Source organism: Chroicocephalus ridibundus, chromosome 3, assembly GCF_963924245.1.
Source record: "Chroicocephalus ridibundus chromosome 3, bChrRid1.1, whole genome shotgun sequence".
Taxonomy (NCBI): Eukaryota; Metazoa; Chordata; class Aves; order Charadriiformes; family Laridae; genus Chroicocephalus; species Chroicocephalus ridibundus.
The window spans coordinates 103420794-103442228 of record NC_086286.1 but is presented as its reverse complement, the minus strand read 5'-3'; the positions used below and the strand labels follow the sequence as shown (position 1 = coordinate 103442228).

Below are 21435 nucleotides of genomic sequence, written 5' to 3'. Positions count from 1 at the left end.
GAATAATGGATTATGGACTTTCTTTATTAATTTTAATTAGATGCATACTCATTTTGTACTTAAACCTTCAAGAGTTCACTCGTAGCACATGGAATAAGAGGGGTTTTATTCTATAATTGCACTTCACAGATTGTCACTGACCATCACCAAAACTGGTCATGGATTCAAAAAACTCAGCACCAAATAGTCTTAGATACCTAAATTAATTTGTCTACAGGATTCAGTTCTCACTGAAACCTGTTTTCCCTTTTTCTTCCCCACAGTAATAGTTTGGTTAACGGGAAGATGAGTTGGGCAGGAAAGGAATGACAGTGTTTTTAGAATATGTTTGGGAATTTGGATCAATGAGAGTTGTGTTGAGTGGAATGTCCGTGCTAGCATGGTTGCTAACACAACGCTAGAATGTTCAGTGCTTCATTTACAGAGTAAACATTTGGAAACATAACATAATTAGCTGTTTGATGTAACGGTTCACAAGCTAAGAAAACACTGCCACCATGTTATGCTTCAAAATATTTACATGATCCATATAACATTTTGCATAGACAGCTATGGCTACTGCCGGTAAAGCTTAGAACAATGACTTCAGATGGAGTGCTAGTAAATAACCTTTTATCTCTGTGTTCAGACAAGGAGATTTTTAGCAAATATTAAGAAATTAGGATAATGATTTATACTGAAATTTTCAATTATAAGAATGTTAGAGCAGCTTAGAAAGCATTATCTAGCATTAAGATCTATCATTATCTTGCAGTGTTCAGTGGATATTTTCATAATTTTACATCAAATCATGCTTTGCCCAACAAGAGAAAGAAGTTCACTACAAAATCGGGACATAATATTTTATCTTTTTAATTGCTTTTGCAAGAAAAATAGCAAAAGCAATACCACAATATTTTGGTTTAGAAAAATTTCCGCTTTATCAGGAACAAGTAGCACCTATGGATGGTGCTTTAAAAATGGACTGAAGACGAAGCCAGTGAAAAATAAGACTAGAAAGGAATAATTGCAATTGCTACTTCTTCTTGAGAAAGATACACATCTTATAGCAAAACAGTGAAAATTTTTGCATAATACCCTATTTTTTCCTAGAAGCGCTTTCAAGCAAGCGTAGGAGAGCTGTGTTCAGGTCATGAAGAGGTTTGAGGGGTTTTTTGTTTGTTCTCATTTTGAAAGTCATTGTATGTTGAAATGCTGGAAATAGAATAAAGCACTGCTTTGGAGCCCTCAGCACAAGAAGGACATGGACCTGTTGGAGTGGGTCCAGAGAAGGGCTGTGAAGATGATCAGAGGGCTGGAGCACCTCTGCCATGAGGACAGGCTGATAGAGCTGGGGTTGTTCAGCCTGGAGAAGAGAAGGCTCCGGGGAGACCTTATAGCAGCCCTCCAGTACCTGAAGGGGGCCTACAAGAAAGCTGGAGAGGGACTTTTTACAAGGGCATGTAGTGATAGGACAAGGGGTAATGGTTTTAAACTGGAAGAGGGTAGGTTTCAATTAGGTATCAGGAAGAAATTCTTTACTGTGAGGGTGGTGAGACACTGGAACAGGTTGCCCAGGGAAACTGTGGATGCCCCATCCCTGGAAGTGTTCAAGGCCAGGCTGGATGGGGCTCTGAGCAGCCTGGTCTAGTGGGAGGTGTCCCTGCCCATGGCAGGGGGGGTTGGAACTAGATGATCTTTAACGTCCCCTCCAACCCAAAACATTGTGTGATTTATACTTTCGAGCCCAGTGTATTTGTATGTTCTTAAGTATGCTCTAGGTGGAAGCGGTCAGCTGAAGCAAACACGGATATGAAATACTGTTAAGACTTGCACAGTGCTGTTAAACCTGATGTTCTTGTGTTCTTGTCATACCAATCTCTGTGTCTTGGCCTGGATGGTTAAGGACAACCGTTGATGTCTGTGACAATGGATTTGTTAGTTGCCAAGTCAATTGTAATAGGTTGGTTGCAGGGAAACAACGAAGTTTTCCTCCTTGCTGTCTGTTCTTGGTGCTATATTTTCCCCTTCCCTGCGTAGTTTTCTGCTGGGATGGTGAGTTGAATCAGCTGGTGGGGGGCGGTGCCAGAGTGATACAAGGTTAGCAGCAGGAACAAGTCTGCAGAAAAGAACTGTAAGGGAAACAACTGCAAGGATAAAGCGGAACGTCCCATTTTCTGTAGCAGCAAGTCATTGCAGTGGGCTGAAGCTCTCTTGAGTCTCACTGCTTTCCCCCATCCTTCCCCAAAGAGAGGACCCTCAGACTAACCATATCTAATGACTCTTGTTGAGCAGCCTTTCTGTCATCAATATGCTTTAGGATTTCTGCTTCATCTTCTGCATGTGCTCAGTAGAGCATTTGCAGTGTGCACACACACACGTTCTCTCTCAACTGAGAATTGAGATTAAAAATAAACCTTTGGGGATTTTGAGTGAGGGTGCTGAAGTTCCTTGGCATGATATTCGTTTTGTGAATGTAGTCCAGTTTACTTTCAAACACTTTATTTTTTTTTCGCCTTTAGGACTTGCTATACTGAAGCATGTGCTAACGCCACGCGTGAAGGCAACTCATGTCGCCATTGACACAATGAAAGACTATCTGGATGCTGTGTATGATGTGACTGTAGCTTATGAAGGTACTGTGGACCACAAAGGGCAAAGAAAACTGGCACCATCTATGACAGGTGAGTTGATGTATATTAGACGTGCTACAGCCGTATACTTGTTAATATACAGAACCAGCTTCAGCTGCTTTGTTTTGTAATGCTCTGAAGGTAATCTCTGCAGCGCTTCAGCCGTCTCACCACACTTTGGTAGGACATTGTTCGTCAGTGATGAGGCTTTACAATAGTTACCTGTGACATTCCTGCCCTCTCCTTCCCTTCCTTATTCCCTGCAGAAAATATTTCTGTGCTCAAATTCTGCATTCAAGTGCTCTTTAGAGTTAAAATGAACTTGGGGCCATAGGCAGCCGGTGCCATTTACCTTCATGTTTTTTCTAGCACTGGGATTGGCATCATCGTAAATCCTCGCTTGCTCTCTCTTTCCCTCTGCTGTGCTACATACGTGTACATGTGATGTAATTGCTGACATGCATATATTTTAAAGGGAAAATAAGTAGTAATAGTATTTTACTGGCAGTTTTTCAACTTGCTACACATACCCAGCAACCTTACAAACACTGAACAGCATTTTATGCAAGTGGGCTTTACTTGCTGTAGCATTTTAAACCACCTACAACACCTTAAGGGAATGGAGTAAATTCATTGCACATTCCTCTAGTAATCTAATAAATAAATAAGTTCTGGGGTTTCTGTTGGGGAAAACTCTGGGACAGAAAGCTTCCGGGGTTGGTTTTTGATTGTGCTTGCTGGTGGATTTATTTATTCATTCATTTACCTGCACCGTCGATGGAGGAACAGTCGTCATCTTTCTTTCCAGTTGTAGTTGATGTGTTCCACAGCCACATGTGTGTACAACTTTCTGTTGCTAGTTGGCTCAAAGTGGTACTTCTGAGTATTTTGCATTACTGATACCAAGGGGATAAAAAAGCCACAGTAGTTCCACAGAGCTGTTCAGACTTTTGGGCAAGGGATCAGTGTGGGCCGAAGAACCTGCAGAGAACTTCTTAGCTAACTCCCTGCTCCTCGGCTGGCCCAGTGTCACTGTGTCACCGGGACTTGTTCCTTCTTCTGCTAAAAATAGTTTGTAGTGTGGCTGTTTCCATGTCACTTCAGTATCGGGTGTAACTCCTTGAGCTGGTGTGAAGTTCACATGAACTCCTTGCAGGTGCTAGTTGCTTGAAAGTTCTGGAATTGTCTATTTTTACATTTTCACCATATTTAAAATTCTTCTGGATAGGTGAGCAAAAAAGCTGTTAACACTGTGTATTAACTCAACACTTGTCTCGTACTTGTTAGGATGGTTTTATTTTACGTACAATTTGTTCCCAACAGGAATTTTTTTGTGGCTAAATAGCAAAAGTGCTTTTTGTAATTTAACATTTTTTATTTATAATTTTCTTTGGAACTTGGTTTTACAGATTTTTGTGATTTAGTTTTGGGGGTTTTTTTAATCCCTTATGACCCTCTTACAGACTCATTTGGAAGACTGGCAGTCTCCCTCTTGTCCTGTCACCCAACCCTTTTCAAGACCCCCTTCGAAATAAATAGGATTGTTTCCCCTTCCCTGCAGCATATCTTGTTTCGTGACTTAATAATTAGGCAGTTTCAAGCATTCTCATGCTGGACTTCTCATTGCCTGATGGTTAATTAAACTATTAAAATGTCATTACCTAATGATAAGATGGCAAATGTTCAAATTCCTTATAAGACCTCTTCACCTATTGAACCTTCCAGTTTGCATGAAGCGTGATATAATTACGGAAAGGGGTCCAACAAACTGAATTTCCCTGTTGGCTGTTTCTTGTGTCCGGTATCAAGCGATAATCAGATGGTTTGGGGTGGCTACTCCACATGCAGCCTTTTGGAGACTCCCCAGCAGGCAATCCCAGGCGTATCTTTCAGCCACCCTTACCGTTAGGGCTGGCTAAACATAAAGGCAGTAACACAGAACGAAGCGCAGCCAAGCAGTTGTTAGCCATTACAGAGCAGATAAATGAAATAGCCATCCAGGGCATTCCACGCTGTTGTGGCAGTCGCATGTATTCCATATAATATAAATTATGTAGATTAAGGACACTTTAAAAATTACAGTGTAGAGCATAGTTGTCATTCTTTTAGGCCCTCCAGACACAAAGTGGAAGAAAAACAATTTCTGTTCTAAGAGGTCAGGATCATTTCACCATTTGTTATGCAGAAGTCCAACAATTGGTCTGTTCAGGAATATAATACAACAAGAATTGAATTACACGTTGTTATGCATTGGAGATTTTTTAGCATTACTGCTCTTCGACAGTACTAAAATCGGTTGTAGAGTGTCATTTTCATGTGTGCGTTTCATATGAGCATTTCATATTTGTGTCAGTGCTGAATGAGAATTTTGTTTTTCATTCTCATCGGAATAAAATGTCAGTGCGATCCTGGTAATTTTTAAAAGATAAGGTTGACATGTCTTTTTCAATCTTGCAACTCCGATTGAAATTTATTGCATGGAAAACAAACTTCTGATAAACACAACTTTACTTGAGGACTGTATTTCCCATAGTATGACATTTCCCATGTGAATGAAATCTGAATTCCACACAGATATAATGTGTTTCTTGAAATGCATTTTACTTTCAGTTCTATAAATCGCAATTCCTCAGAAGAGCCTGTGCCACTTATGAAAAAACCCGTACATACCCAGGGAAACGGTCAGCTCTTGCCTACTGTCTCCAGTAGTAACCAGAGCAGGTTAAAAGGAAAGATTTAGCGACTGTGAGTAGTACTACCACGCTTTCTCTGAGAAACTGTGCTAGTAAACTGTAAATGGGAAAAAAATTCTGAAGAAAAAATGACTTGCGTTTTAAATTTTGTCATATGGAACTCTTAGTGTGAATAGCCTTTCTTGGCAAAATTGGATTTATTTTTTAATATTTTTTTTCCAGTCCAGCAAGCATAAATATCATAAGGTTGACTTGCTCAACAGGATTAAACCAAAATGTAGTATACTACTAACTGGAAAAGAGACCCTCACCATCCTTTCTGCATTAGTGCTTTGAGAAGAACAGTGAATGTCAGGCACACCTGATAACATGGTATCTTTTTAGAGCAGGCAAATTCTTACAGTATATCCTTTCAAATGTGTTGAACTTTTTGTCACTATTTATGCATTTTAATGCTTTGTTGGCACTTTGCAGATGCAAGTTGTTGGTTTTAGACGATGTCAAATTTGATTAGTCTTAGACAGGGACTAAGATTAGATTAGCTTTAGACAGGGATCTTACTTTCTGCTATTGCTTCACATCCAGTTGTGACCAATGGGTGCACTTTTTTTCCTACCATTTATTTGTTATTCATTCCTTTTCATTCCAAGAAGTTTGGATCTTGGTATGTTTCCAGTGGAAGCTTGTCCTGCACGTGGCAGCTTTTCCAAAGAAGAGCGATTTGCCACGGATTTCTCCCCTCTCACTACTGAAGGTGGTTTGTCCAGATCATTAATGACAGAACGGGATGGTGCTGCATAGGGAGGACCATGCTGCTAGATAGTATTTAGTTGTGGTCATTAGAATAAGATGCAAATAATCATATGGGCACTGCGGCACAGCTGAAGGGCATCTCAGGTACTGAATTCTGGAAGAACTATTTAAAAGGGAAAAGAAGGGGGGGAAACTCTTGTGCTGGATTTGTTGATATTATTTTACTGCACTGTCATTAAGTAAAAAATAGAAATAAGCTTGGGAAGAAAGTATGAGCACCTGGTTTTCCCACTTCTGAATGAAAGTCCTGAGTGTTCCCATCCAGCTTTGCCTGGTGCTAAGGGGCAGGTCTCGTGGAACGTGGGAACTGTTGTCATTCTTGCACCTGAAAGAGCATTATGTACACGTCTACATCTTTATTATTCTGCCTGAAGGCTTTAACATAACCAGATGGTATTTATCTGGCCATTGTAGATGAAAGAGTGTGTGAAATAGCAGCATGTGACAATGATAAACACTGAACAAAAATAGCAAGTATATGTAGACTCTGTCTTAAAGAAGTCAGAGGAATTCCTGAGAATTATTGACTCTGCTGTATATCAATTCCAGAACAAACACTTTGAAAGCATGTGTATGTGTGCATTTCTGAAAATCCGTACATCACTTTGATCGGTATAATTTGAGGAGGTCAGACTGCCCTAACTTCTCTAGGGGAAATTACACTTTTCCAAATGCTTGCACTTCTGTTAGGACCCAGTTAGACAGTGAAGTACAGGACAACTGGAAAGAAACTGGAGCAATAGAAACCAGTCTATGGCTGGACCGTGGCCCAAATTTGATAACATCCATTGTCGTTCAAGGTCCAAAGAATGATAACTAGCACATGGTTATAGATAACGTTGAAGGAATTAAAGAACTAAATTGCTAAACTGATAAACAGTAACTGGAATGTAAAACAGTCCAAAGTAAGATTTATAGTGATGAAATGACTAATAATCTGTTCAGGTCTCTGCTAGCTGTCAAGTTTTTATTGCATGAAAGAATATTGAAAAGTAAATAGCAATTATTTTAGAGCAACTGAAGAACGGGTGTAGGTTAGAACTGAGGCTGGACATCAGCATTGGTGAAATCTGCATCAAGTGTGGGATGGCTTTTTAACATGTATAGTAAATTTCACATCAAGAACTTGTCATTCTGCTTAAGCAAAATTTAAGTACCTACCTTTCATATTTCACAATTTTCCATTGAAATATTTGGAGGAATTTTGATAACAACGCTAACTGGCAACATAGTTCTGTGAAATTCTATCACACGTTTTTCCTTTAATGGAAAACCCTGGTTTTATTTTGTGTAAAATGTTAAAATACAACTTTTTTAATAGCATGATTTCAGCAAGTACCACAAAATAAGTAAAGTATCACTCAGTTTTAAACTGAATGCATTTTCATTTGTCTTCCATAGGACTAGTGCTGTCATTTTAGAATCCTGTAATTTCCTATTAAAAGTAGTTTGATTGACGTGTAAGCCAATATGTTGATTTGTGGATGACTTATTTGAAATGGCACTTTGAATGCAGATGTGGACATATGCATCAATACTCTGCAGATAGCAATGGTCTGGGTAGACACAAAGTATTTTCGTACTGTAATAATTAAACATACTTCTGATTGAAAACAATGACATTTCACTGAAGAGCAGCATCAGTTTATGGGACTCTATGCAGACCTTGCCGTAGTTCTTCATAGGACTCCAAAAATCAGAGAAAACGAAGGTCAGTGTGAGCATGAGTAGCACCGCTGTTTCTTTACCTGTCTCAGAACACAGACACAAAGATGACCGTATTTGGAGTCCCTGGAGCCCAGTTTCGTGTCTCCACCAATAACTAAATTTGGATGCCTAAGGAGGCGTGTAAGAATAAGGCAAGCGTAAACGATTCTTCCATTTCCCAAATCAAAAACACCTGTGGGCGCTGCATCTCTGTGTTAATAACACCCCCTCAGTGAGGGTGATAACCCCCTTCAGCATCCCTTCGGGCCCAGAGTGTGTGTTCCTCTGACTGTGAACTGGGACCTTGTGTATTGCAGTTATTCTCAAGCAGCTTCGACTGACGGTAAATATCTGTGGCTTCCCGTTGGGAATTTGTGATCAGAAAGCACACGGTCATCACAAAACCTCTGCTACACAAAGAGGATTTTGAAAGTGTTTACGCTGGAGATTCATAAAATTACCCTGGGCCCTGGGCCTCGTGCACATGTGAGAGGAAGCATTCGGTTCCCCAGGCAGCATTGCTGTACAACAGCTCGAGGAACTCCTGATCCTTATGCAAAAGTGTATCTAAACCCTGAGGATAACAAAAACAACTTTAATTTCTTAACACTGTCAGGTTTGGCCAGGAATATGTTGCTGCTTTGAGAGCCTGTGTTTATTTTTGCTTTTTTTGTTCATCAGAGTCCTTTTCTTGTACTCTGTTTGTGGTACTGTTCTCTGTTTATCAAAACAGACTGTCTGAAGGGAAGGCAAAAACATCAATACTAGCAGTACTGGCATAGTTCCTAACAGATCCTGTTTATTTGCTTGAGAGTGCATTGTTTTGAACTGGTCCAATCCTTGTATTTTTTCTTGCCTTTTTTTTTAATTGCATAGTTCAACTTTTTTTTTCCCCCTTCTGAAACTTCAAAAATGTTCCAACGAAGACACAGGTATCCTAAATTTGGTCCTTTTCAGTTCCCAGCAGCTGGGGAGACCCTTTAGATGTAATACACACACCTAATCTGATCCAGGTTCTGTTGCTGGCAGCCTGTTGATCGAAACTGTTATGCTTTTGTGGGAAACCTCCTGCTAACTTGGCCAACATACAATATTCACAAATTGTTACAGAGCAGTACAAAGGCCAGAATGCATCTGTTAGAGATTGTTTCAGTGAACTACAACGTGCAAGTACAATGGGTCTTCATCAAATACCATCTTTTTTCAGCAAAACAGCTTAAAATGACACTATGCTGCTCTCCACTGCAAATAGCAGTATACAAAACTATACCATTTTCTAATAATAATTTTAAAAGATTCTTTAGATCTGGGCATCTTTAGGAAGGTACAGATATTATTTAGCCTTGAATTTGCAGGACTTGTTGAGCTATAGTTCTTACCTGCCATCTTCAGGATTTTTTTTTAAGCTGTCATATCCTTCTCTCTGCTTCCCATCTCCAAACTGAAAATCCGTCCTTTTTAATCTCTCCTTGTTTGTAATGCAGGTGCTTTTTCTCCTTAAATGTTTTAGTTGGTCTTTTCTGTGGCCTTCTCTGAGTCCGCTACATCCTCTTTGAGATAGAGACCAGAACTGCACACGGTATTTAAAATGTGGATTCACAATCTTTTTATGTATCTGCAAATTGACTCACTTTGCCCTGTTCTCAATGTCCTTGCTGATGCTGCCCAGTATTTGGGGGGATTTGGGGTTGCTGCTGCACAATTGAGAGGATGGTTTCAGAGAAGGGACAGTGACTCCCAAATTATAACCACCAGTTCCAAGTTAAGCATCATGTAATCAGGCTTTCAGTTATTTTTTCCCCATGTTTGTTTACGCTGAAGCTCAGTGCCACATTTTCACCCTGTTTGCTCAGCTTTGAGGTCCTTTTGGAGTTCAGCCAACATCTGACTACCCAAAAGAGCTTAGGATCTTCTGAAAAAGATGTGAAAAACTGGAGAGTTTGCTCCCTTCTTCACCTCATCGGCCACGACACAGAGTAAAACCAGTCCTAGCATCGATCCCTGAAGGACCCCAGTTGCTGGGTCTGTTCCATCCTGAGAAGTGACCATTAAGTCCTGCCATTTGCTTCCTCTCCTTTAAGCAGCTTTTGGTACATAAAACATCGTTTCCTCTAATCCCATAGCAGCTTAATTTCTTTAATAGCCTTCAATGTGGAACCCTGTCAGAGGCTTTATGAAAACTCAAATATATCATGTCCAGTGAATCCCCTTTATCCGCCTGCTCCTTGACACTGTTGTAGAAATCCAGCAAATTGGTGAGACAGGATTTCCCTTTACAGAATCCACGCCAACTCTTTTCCAACAGATTGTGATTATCTCTGTGCTTAGCGATCTTATTATAGACCCTGCTATCTTACCCAGGGATGTAAGACTCTTTGGTTTGTATTTCCCAGCATCATCTCTAAAGCCCTCGTTTGTAGAAGGGAAACTCCCCATTTTTCTGGCACAAAGGCTGTTTGTGATGATAGGTTACACATCTTTGTTTTTAAATTCCACATTTGAGAGCTTTTGGATGAATGCTGTCTGGTCTTGGTGACTTCCTGGCATCTAACTTGTTTATTTAGTCTAATACTTTCTGTCTGTTTACTTATTGATCTAGTTCCTTTCAGCAATCTGGTACAAAGAATGCAATGAGTGTAGGAGTCAAACATTTTCAGCAAGACAGAATAATGCAAACAAATATTTGAGCTTCTCTTGTGAGGGTTTATACTTTATCATGAGTGCTGCTCTTCACACCTTTGTCACCCAGCAGTCCCACCAGGGCCTTAGCTGGTTTACTGCTTTTAATATATTCAAAAAAGTTAAAATTGTTAGAGCATCCTTTGCATTTTTCAAGTTCCTCTTTAGTCCTCTTAATTTTATGTTTACATTTGGCATAAGCGGTTTTGTGGCTTTTCCTTATTTGGGCAAATTTTCCATTCTGCAAAGAGGAGAAGGTAGGAATATAGTGGTAGCCCCCTTAATTTTCCCATTAAGCCGTATAAGTGGGTTTCAGACCCACCCAGACTTTTTGTTTTGCAGCATTATACAGCTTTTATGTGGGTTTCTAATACAAGTTTTTCTGCGGTTTGGTATTCAGAGGTTGTTTTCAACAGCCTCTAGGCTGCCTCCTTTTGGACTGTGTCTTTTAGGGTGTTTTGACACTTTGCCTTTTTTTTTTCCCCATCATTACATAGTTCTTTAATTCTGTGTTTGTGTGCTGGATTCATTAAGACTCTCTCTCTACAGTGCTGAAATTAGTTGTATTGTGGTTGCAGAGCACTTCTCACTAACACTGCACCATTCAAGACCGCATCAGGAATGGCATCTTTTCTTGTGGGTTTTGCTACTAGTTTTTCCAGGAAACAATCTCTCTCTTTTTCTTTTTTCTCTGGTGTTTTTGTTTGGTTTTTTGTTTGGGTTGGGTTTTTTGGGGTTTGTTTAGATTTTGTCCCCCTCCACTTCGTCCTGATGAAGCATTGATGCAGTTCGATAAAGGTAGCTGGAATCTCACATTCCCACCATCAACCCTGAACTTGCAGCTCGCAGTCTGGCTTCACAGTTTCTGGTCACTATTAACAATCTTATCAGGAAGTAATGTAATATATCTATCTAATATATATTTTATAAGAGTCTAGGACTGCCATTCCCGAGGATTTCATTGCGCTTCTGTCTCCTTATTACATAAAGCTATTGTACTTGATATAATCCTTCATGCACGCTCCCATTCCCTCACCTGGATCTCCTATTCTGTCATTCCTATAAATCTGGTAGCTTGGGAACATCGCATGCTCCTTCAGGGTCACCAGGAGGCCTGCTTTACGGGGGTAATCTCTTGGTGCCAGTAATTCTTGTTCTCCTGTCTTCATATTTAGGCTTCTCATGTTTGTGCAGAGGCACTTCTGAGTTTTGCCCTCCCATTGAATTTTAGCCACATCCACCTCATACATTACATCCACCTGAACAGGTTGCTTTTCCTGACCTTCAGCTTTGCCCCACTGCCAGTTGAAATGCTCTCTTTTTCAGTTTTCAAACAATTCAGGTGCATCCCATCTCTCTTGTCTCAAAAGGCCCCCAGCTCCTCAGGTGTTTACCCCCTACGCCGTGCCCCTCGTGTGTGCGTGGTGGCTCTGATCTCTGTGTGCGTCGCATCTCATTGGCAGCATTTCTGAGAGGGCTGTTCCTCGGGTCCCAGGCTTGTCTCCTGGCCGCAAGCTTCAATCCAGCCTGCAGAGCATCCACCCCGTGCTTCCCTACATCAGCAGTGCCATCAAGCGTTGGTGCTGCCTGCTCCTCCCCTGCTCCCCAGGGCAACCCTTCGGAGCAACCTGCGCTGTACCCTGGGCGTTTGCTTTCCCGTCTAGCGCCGCTTTGCTGTACCACTGCTTTATTTTGTTAGAGCAAGCCGTGAAATAGTTTCCTGTCAGCTCAACTTGAGGTGATGGAAAGCGTGAAGCTGAGAAACAGCGCAGCACTTAAATTTGTGTTTGTTTTGCCAATGGATTGTTAATTTGGTGCGCAAAGTAGGTGGAAGTGGGGAGATGGGATTTCTTTCTTTGAGGAGGAGGTAGTTTATGAACTGCTTGGGTAGCTGAAGACTTAAGTCCAGGCTAATGAAAATTTTAAAAGGGGAGAAAGCACCTACAGTTCAGAGAAGAATGTCTTCACTATCATGGTTTTGCCTGTAAAACTATATGCACCACAACACACAATGTTCTGTTACTGAAGAGATGTATTCTCACACGTTTGAAACACTAGTTACTTAGAATACATTAGTCAGATTTCAGTTCCCTGTGATACCACTTTCAATTTATCATGGACAGTATTGAAATCTTAAAACTGGAGAGACTTGGGGGCTCTTTAGGTGGACACGACTATGCCAGGCTTCAGTTTGTCCTTTCTTAATTTTGAAGGACTTTGGCAATAATTACATTGCCGTAAAAGAGCTGATGTAGGAGGTTGAAATCTGAGCTACTTTATTGCTGTCGTATTTCAAGTGCATATAAAAATAGACTTCATTAGTAATTGCAAACTGGAATATCTGTTTAAGTGTAACGCCGCTGTCACAACTTTCTTAAGGGGCAAGGCAAATAATTTGGAGTGGTGGAATGAACTTCTGTGGTAGCATTAAGGGGAAGGTGGTCTGAGGCCATTTGTATGTCCCTTCTCAGTTACAGGTATGTCTATGCTTTGGATAGACATACCCTCCTTCCCTCGCTTTCCCTGGTAATGCTGATAATTCAAAACAGAATTAATTGGCTTTTGAAGGTGAGAGCTGAAAACTGGCAGAATTTTGTGGAAGCGCCAGTGAGAAAAACACCCTCCCAAAACATTTGTTTGCAATTAAAAAGTCTGTGGATCCGATTCCTTTCCTGGAGGCTGTTGTACCCCATTCATTAATCCTAGTTCTGCACTGAATCCTTCGGTCCTGCGCTAGTGTGAATCCTGTCCCGCGGAAGAAGGGCCACAATGTCGCAGTTTAAGAACAAAAACGTTTGACCCACCTTATTATTTTCAGTTCCTTCTGCCGTGGTTGGTCACTAGAAGCATTACAAGCATTCTGCACTTGTATCTGTCATTTAGCTAGATGGAAAGTTTTATTAGGAAATTGTCTCCCACACAAAAGTCAGGCCACTTGGCTCCCACACAAGTTGTTAGTATTCATTTAACCCAAATTGTACTTGGTTCTTGATTGACTAATGCTGTCGCCAATATAACATTTGATTATAATGCATGATTTGCACTTATGTGTTGCCTTTTGAAGGAAAGTTCAGGCTTGCTTATTCCTGCTGTTAATTATAACAAATTCTGGCAAGTTTAAGGATCTGAAAGGCCAGTCAGATGTTGGCCTTAAGGGCTAGTGTCCCTGAAGTTGGATGTAATTTGCACATAATAAATTGCTTCAATAAGATTTTGTTTCTTAGCTTAATTACATAAGTCTCTCGGGAGTTAAGCTAATGTGAAATTAAGGGTTATAGGACCACCACAAACCTTTAGAGGTTGTGGTGATAAAATCCAGCTGTTTCTTCTCAAAAACAACCTCTCAGTATCTTTTTCTTATCCATTGGTGTTCTTACGTGAGTGCAATAACATTTTGCATCTAAAAAAAAAATTTTGGATTAATTGCATTAAGCGCTGCCATGAATTGGATAATTAAAGACTAGTCAGATTCCCTGACTAGCTCGATTGCAGGCATTACAACAACGTCTGCAGATGTCTTGGATGCCCAAGCTTTGGATAAAAGGGCCTTGAATCGATGGGTGGGAATCATGATCCTCTCTAGGGGAGCACCCGCAGTTGCACATCACGCAGCCTTTGGCAAGGGAGAGTAGGGCTGTGGAGAAGAGCACTGGGATTTGCAAAGGTGGGAAACTAAGGCGAAGTTTTAGGATGTTCACGTATGGGGACTCAATTTAGACTGGTTGAAGACGACCAGTGTGGGAAGTAGTAAGAATCAACTTGCATTGGAACTTGGGCATAAGGTAGAAAACCAGCGGCAACGCTTAGGTATTTGTAGAGGGATTTTTGCTTTTTTTGAGCAGATTTGTAGAGTTGCTACATTTCAGCTTTGGTGGGGGAAGGTGTTTCTTTTGAAATACTTACATCTTATTCTTAACTAGAGCTTATTATTGATAATGTACTCTGTTGCTGTCTTTAAATGACCAAATATCAATATTTTTTTAAAGAGCATAATGTTAGTTTTAAAAATACCGTATAGCTATTAATAATGCTGTCTCATCTAAGATAGAATTTTGATTGATTTATAATTTTCCTTAATAAGTTATAACTGAGATTATAAATAACATCAGGAAAGAGTTGTTTGTTCCTATACAGAGCAACCTATGTGCTATGAAGCAAAAGAAATGTACACTATACAATGCACAGAATGTTTCAAATACTTTTTAAAGCTAGAATATGCACAGCAGAGATGGTTTTTGTAGGAGTCTAGTATGAAAAAGACCATATCATCTGGCTTCCAGGCATTTGTTTTCTAGGTACAGTTTTGCATATTTTTAGAATGTTCCGCTTAATAGGTAATACCACTCAAAAAGAGGATTTATACATCAGTGAACATTATAAGCATTTAAGACGCGGATAATACATCTGTCATCTTAAAATATTAATAGTATGCTTTTAGCTGCTCCTATAGAGAATGACCTTCATATAGTGGCCTGGATAGTATCCTCAGAGAAACAGACCTGGAAATTCCTTTCTTACAAGAGGAAAAACTTGCTTTCAGATACATGAACACTGATTTCTTTGCAGTTAGTAAAAGCATTCCACGTCAAGCTGAAGACAATGCCTATACCTGCCGTCATTCTGGACTCCAGCTTGCCTGCCATCTAATAGCCGGAGCTAGGAGATGGATTTACCACAGAGTTTTTGGCGACGGTTGTGCTTGCTGCTCCATGGCTAAGAGGTGGACTTGTTCCTGGTTAGAGCCCTCAGCCATTTCTTCAGTTGGTGGTGCCGGGGCCGTGTCGCTCCCTTTACAGTGCGGTTCAGTGAAGGGCACTCTCTGCCTGAGGACTACACAAAACTGCACGCAGCACCTTACAAATTTCTGCCCCAAAATGCTGTTAAGACTTTACCAATGGCTTTATCTCTTCTCCTTCCCTCCCCCTCTATAAGCACGCAAACACATTTGTGTGAAGAGGCTTTTAAAATTCTTTAAGGCAATTTCTAATGTATGATAAGGATTGCTTTTACAGCAAAGTCCTTAAAAATAAATAATCCTGTAAAGAAGAAAAACAAATAGGGGGATATCTGCTTGGCAGACAATAATAAAGATGTACATGCAGTGACAACTATTTTGGACAGTCGTTCCTCGAGATACCCCTAACAGTTATGGGTCAAAGTCTTCTGTACATCTGCACTGCTGTCCAAAAAATGTCAGCAACCCAAAAGGACCACCCAGTCTGTGTTAAATTTGTTGCCCGACTGTATTGTAGGGAGGCACTTCTGGTCCCTTCTCAAAATATAAAGATCGCGCAGATTCCCAAGGACTTCCATCCTCACATCATGCATCTCTTCGTACAGGGACGCTACTGTTACTGCAGTACCCCTTGCTACTGGTACATGCAGATGATTACTAATACGCAAATACTGGTGCGTTTTTCACCCCGCATGCAGTATTTTTACCACTTGTTAGTTGTAAGAAATCCTACAAGGCTATTTGACTCATGCCGTTTTGTTTGCAACTGGCATAAGGCTTGCGTGCTAAATTTTTCTAGGGGCAAATTGAGGAAACGAGGGCGGGGGAAATGCAGTAGGGCCGTCTTGAGCTCTGTAATGCTCTATGACAGAAGAAAAATGAAGGGATGCAAAATGGAAAGCAGTATTTTGTTCTGAGTCTTTTGCCCTATTACACTTTTTAATTATAGGTTATTACTTAAACTGAAGCCCACTTCCTCCTGGAGCTGCTTTGGGAAAGCACTGTAATTCAGATTTTTGTCGTCCAGGAGCAAGCAAAATTTATATTTTTAAAAGGACAAGCAAAGAGGATTACTAACTTTAATCAAAATTGCAGACTGGATAATTTGATGACATCGAAGTTACTGCATCCCACGCTACAGAATGAATAGATTGCTGCTGAGGTGGAAGTGTAACATTTTCAAGCACAGCGTTTTACAGGTAGCAGGGTGCATTTTAGGACAAGGTTTCCATGCTGCATGTGATAATGGGCCACCTTTTCAAAAACATGTAGGCCAGATGGCTTCTAAGGTCAGTGAAGTGTTCAGGATGTGAACATAAAGAGCAAACATAAAGAGCTTTTGACAACTGAAGCAGGTTTCCAAGGCACTGACAGCTATGAGGACAGATTTTCAGCGTATTTTGGACAAATGCCCTACAGTGTTTCTTTAACTCATTCCTGTTGTTTTGTTGTTGGTTTTTTGTTTTGTTTTGTTTTTTTTTTTTTTAGAGTTTCTTTGCAAGGAATGCCCGAGAGTTCACATTTTCATTGATCGAATTGAACTGAAGGACATTCCAGAAGAGCAGATGTACATGAGAAGGTGGCTTCATGAACGCTTTGAAATAAAGGATAAGTGAGTAACAATATGTAGAACTTCCTGTTTCAAGAAGCTGTCTTCCTTCTTTTATATTAACAGATGCACCCACGATTTCTGTGTTACCAGCAGCGCAAGCTGTAGGGCTCTCTGAAGAGAGGTGGCGTTGGTACTCCTGGGCATGTTTGGTATAATACCTTTGGGGTTAAAGCTTTTTCTTAAGAGATTGAGATTCCTGGGCTTTAGACTTCCCGTAGACTGAAGAGCTGTGAATCCGTGTTTCAGGCAAGACTCATATTCATCTGAATACTCTCCATTTGTCTGCTTGAAGCTGAGTTATGCACAGCCAGGAATGCAAGGTGCCCAAGGTAGGCAAGCAAGCAAGCAAAAGGAGTTTGATGGTAGCCTCGTAATTAGTGTTAGAGTTAGAAAGGGACAAGTCCTAATCTAATCTCTTCTGCCAAAATTGTTTCTGCATCTTTCACCAGACAGCGACTGGATAAAAACACAAGTAACTCTGAGATCCCTGCCTTCACTGGGGAAATTAGGTGAAGTTGTTTTATCTGTCTGTCTTTGAATCATGGCAGAACTATAATGCCTGACTTGCTCCAGCATCTCCAGATAAAGTCATGAGTGAGCGCATGCAACAGGTCCTGGGGGACCTTGTGCCTAAATGTGAGATTTAAGCATTGTTCGAGAGATGATGGTTTGATTTGCCACATATGAAGTCCAATTTAAGGGAGCTAAATTTGTTTACCTGCTAAATCCCTGAGTACATTTGTATGAGTTAGAAATTTCCTTGGTTCTTCAGATACGTTCTGCTTTAAAATTGATGTGCCGGTCTCGCACTCCACGGAAGTAAAAAACAGATTAATTTGTCCTGTCGTCTTTGAATCTATGTAAAAGTTAACATGCCTGTCTGTAAACATGGCACTATTACTGAAGTGTCTTAAAAGTTTAGGATTGCTAAGTTATTTTTCTTTTCCCTCAGCTTTGAGAGACGAGAAAGTCTGAATTTCATTTTATAGACAAGTAAGTGACAGATAAAATAAAAGGCTGTCCAGTGGCCCACACGTAGTCTTCTGGTGAAGATCAGCAAAACTGAACCCTGATCCATCTGTGTCTCATGGTAGAATCCTGTTGACCAGAATATCTTTCCTAGAGCCAAAGCAGTTGGTCGGGCAAATTTAGAGATGCTTAAAACAAAACCTCAGAATTTTCGAATCCATTTATTACTGGTCTTCAAAATTAGGAGGAAAAAAATTTACTGCTAACATACGGTGTAGTATTTTACTCTTGCATGTTTGTTATTTAGTTTATTTCATGAAGATGATACCCCCCTGCCCTCAGTGTTCAGTGAGTAACTGTGTGCTATTTTGTCCTACGACGTTGCTCGGTCCTCTGGGCTTATTTGCTAAATGCTGAATGAAAAGGATTCTTCTCAACTTTTCTATATTCAGTGTTAAAATTGGTCCCTCTGGAAAATCTGCTTTTGTTGCTCACAAGGGTTCACATTGAGTGCCCTGATGTTACTTTGAATGCTTCATAGTCTTAAGGTGTACTGATTGCTTCAATTTCTTACAGATAAGCTGCTGCGTATTAAATAGTTTGTTAAATAATGTGTGATGAGAAGCAGTTATTGGATGAAAGTTGCTTAAAACTTCTTACACTAATGTGTAACTTTGACCATCTCCTTTTGTCTGCTTTTAGGTTACTAATAGAGTTTTATGATGCAAAGGATTCTAAAAGAAGAAATAAGTTCCCTGAAAAAAGTGTTCATTCCAAACTAAGCCTCAAGAAAACTTTGCCATCTTTGCTGTTTTTAGGTGGCCTGACTGCTAGTATGCTTCTGACAGAATCCGGAAGGAAACTTTATGTAAAAACGTGGATATATGGGACTTTACTCGGCTGCCTGTGGGTTAGCATTAAACCATAAGCAGATGTTAGTCTCCAGTCGGTGAAATGTGCAGTCTTTTCTTGCGCATTGCACCAAACTTTTTCCTGACTTTATAGTTTAAAAAGTGTAAATAAAGCCTTATTGATCGAACATTGGAAATAATAGAATTTGTGACTTAAGCCTCTGTGTGGTTGGTCTGGGGAAAATAAATGTAGATTTTCAAAGTTGCTACTGATTTTTGCTGGAATAATGACAGATAAACCGAGTCATATGATAAATTGCATTCCCCATGAACTAACATCCATCTCTAAATGCAGATTCGATGAAGTATGAGTTATGCATAAGGGTGTCTTAAGTGGACCTGTGAATGTATTTACAGAGATTAATTTAGGGTATATATTTATTCTTCTGATATTCATGTTGAATTTTCGTTACTCTTAGATGCAACTGAGCTGCTGCAATGCACCAACCCCAGCTGTATCGCAACTAAAATCAAAACTTTTTTTTTTTTAATTTTGCTTTTCAGTTTTAGCTAAATACCGTGTTCTTGAAAAGGGACTACGTAAGCTAGCAAATCTTGAGATGTTACCTGAAGCAGAATAAAATGTTCCTGAGACCTGTTGTTCATGGGGAAGAGGCTCTGTTTATCTAGTGCATGATTTTTGATTATATTGCAGTATTAGCTGATTATTTTACATATGCAAAAACATTAAATTTTACTGAGGAAACAGCTTATTTTGCGCACCCTGTATTTGTGCATTAAAGGAACGTATGCGGTGTAAACGAAATGTTAAGTTTTTGTTTCTGGCCTAACCAGACTGTCGCTTACCTTGTGTCTGCGTTACCCCTGGCGCCTCGAGAGCTTCAGCTGAGCTCACAGACCTCCCGTGTGTACGTGCCATAAGCGGCGGGGAACGCTCAGAAGTTTCCTGTTACCTCACGACTTTCTGGAAGCAAACTGTCGTTTGGGAGTGTAAGGGTATGGTAACGAGGAACCTTCAGATGTTCCTGCTAAATCCGAAGCATGTGCCTTTTTCCTACTAATCTGATTTAGCCTGATGTTTCATAATCTGGCCGTCGTCTCTGTGCTGTGATATCACACTCGATTCTCAAATCGTTGTAGGCGATGCAGGCTGCAGTTGGATTGGAGTTTACGGGGTTGATGTGTACGATTTGCACAATAGACTAGTAGTGAAAGAAATGCATATCCTGTCAGAAAATACACTTTAAAAAGCAAAATCAACAAACCCTTACTACCAGAAAGTTTTGTTGGGGAAACGCCATTTCCTGATAGCAAGGGAATAGTCTGTATGTGCAGCGGTGGGGTAGGAAAGAGGATGTACTTCATCTTCTTCCATTAGGGATTTGGGTTCCCTGTATCAAAATGAAAGAATTAGAGAATATTTTTATATCACACTGGCAAGCTTTAAATGTGCATCACTTTTTAGCTTCAGTACGATTTGTCTTGCATTAGAGTCCATCGCGAGTTAAATGTCTCTTAAAATTATAACTCAGTTTTTCAGGTTCCACCATTGCCAGTTAATTAAAGATACTGCTTTTACCATGGGTTTGTTTTTTTTTTTTTTTTACTGTATTTTATAGAGTAATTACAGTTCCACCTTAAAATCATCCGGTACAACATTCAGTTTGCAGTTCTGTGTCCGTCCATACTGGAGTTATTTATATCGGTGATTGATTCAGGATATGTTGATGAACCATTTTAAAAACAATGACTGGGAACAGTGTTGAAAAACAGTATTGTTATGAGGCTGTGAAACCAGAAGAAAAAAAAAAAGGAAAAAAAAAAACAAAAACCAACCAACCTATTTTATGTAACAGCCAAACGTGCTCCCATGTAGCTCTTCCTATTCTCAGCTGGCCGTTTCCAGTGGGTATAACCAGCAGGCAGTGTGCCGCAGTTAGTGTGATTTTTTTCAGTCAGGGAATGAAATTTTACTCTGACTTGACTAAATTTCTTTGTAACAGCTAAGAATAACATTTAATTACACAGCAAAAATAAATGCAAACTGCTTAATTCATTTGCAGAAAAATAACTGCTATTTTGGAGAGCCTAATAGCCACGAAATACTGGATCTCTCTTGTTGTTTAAGTACCAGGAATATAATTGACACCGTGCAACAAACAGGCAGGATGTTTATTTTCAACCTTATTCTCTATGTTAATCTTAATTATTTTTTTTCTTGCGATTAATTTATAAAGTTTTGAAACTGTAATTTGCCTATGTATTTGATGTTGGGAGTATCACATGCTATTTCTAAATATGCACTGATATTAACTTGAAAGATTTCTTCATTAAAGCAAGAAGAGCCAGTGCTCATTCAACTTTTCTGTCCTGTCTACTGGTTCAGTTTTTTCTGCACTTCTGTGTTTGTAACTTGGTTAACAGGAACCCTTTACAAAAAGGCTACGAATGTGGTTTTCAGCCCTTGGCAGAAGCATTTGTGTGAGAAGCAGTCAATGAAAAGAAAACAACTTTGCCTTTCTGGGTTTTTTTCTGTGCAGCTAAAAAATGTGTTAGTATCGGTTTCTGCTTGTTCCAACACAACACCCAGCCAGGTCAGTCGGATTGGAATAGCTTTTCACCCAGGAACACCAGCATCGCTTCTTGCTTGTTAATTATAGAATGGTTCGGGTTGGAAGGGACCTTAAATACCATCTAGTTCCAACCCCCTGCCCTGGGCAGGGACACCTCCCACTAGACCAGG

General features: G+C 40.1%; 1 protein-coding gene across 1 annotated transcript in view; it reads left to right on the top strand.

Moving 5' to 3' along the window:
* Positions 1–21058, top strand: part of AGPAT5 (1-acylglycerol-3-phosphate O-acyltransferase 5) — a 60492-nt gene extending 39434 nt beyond the window's left edge. Inside the window, exons 6-8 of the mRNA XM_063330336.1 lie at positions 2502–2663; positions 16728–16851; positions 18523–21058. Of these exons, the coding sequence (XP_063186406.1) occupies positions 2502–2663; positions 16728–16851; positions 18523–18748 (512 nt within the window). The 3' untranslated portion in view covers positions 18749–21058. The remainder of the gene's footprint in view (positions 1–2501; positions 2664–16727; positions 16852–18522) is intronic.
* The last annotated feature ends 377 nt before the right edge of the window (positions 21059–21435 follow it).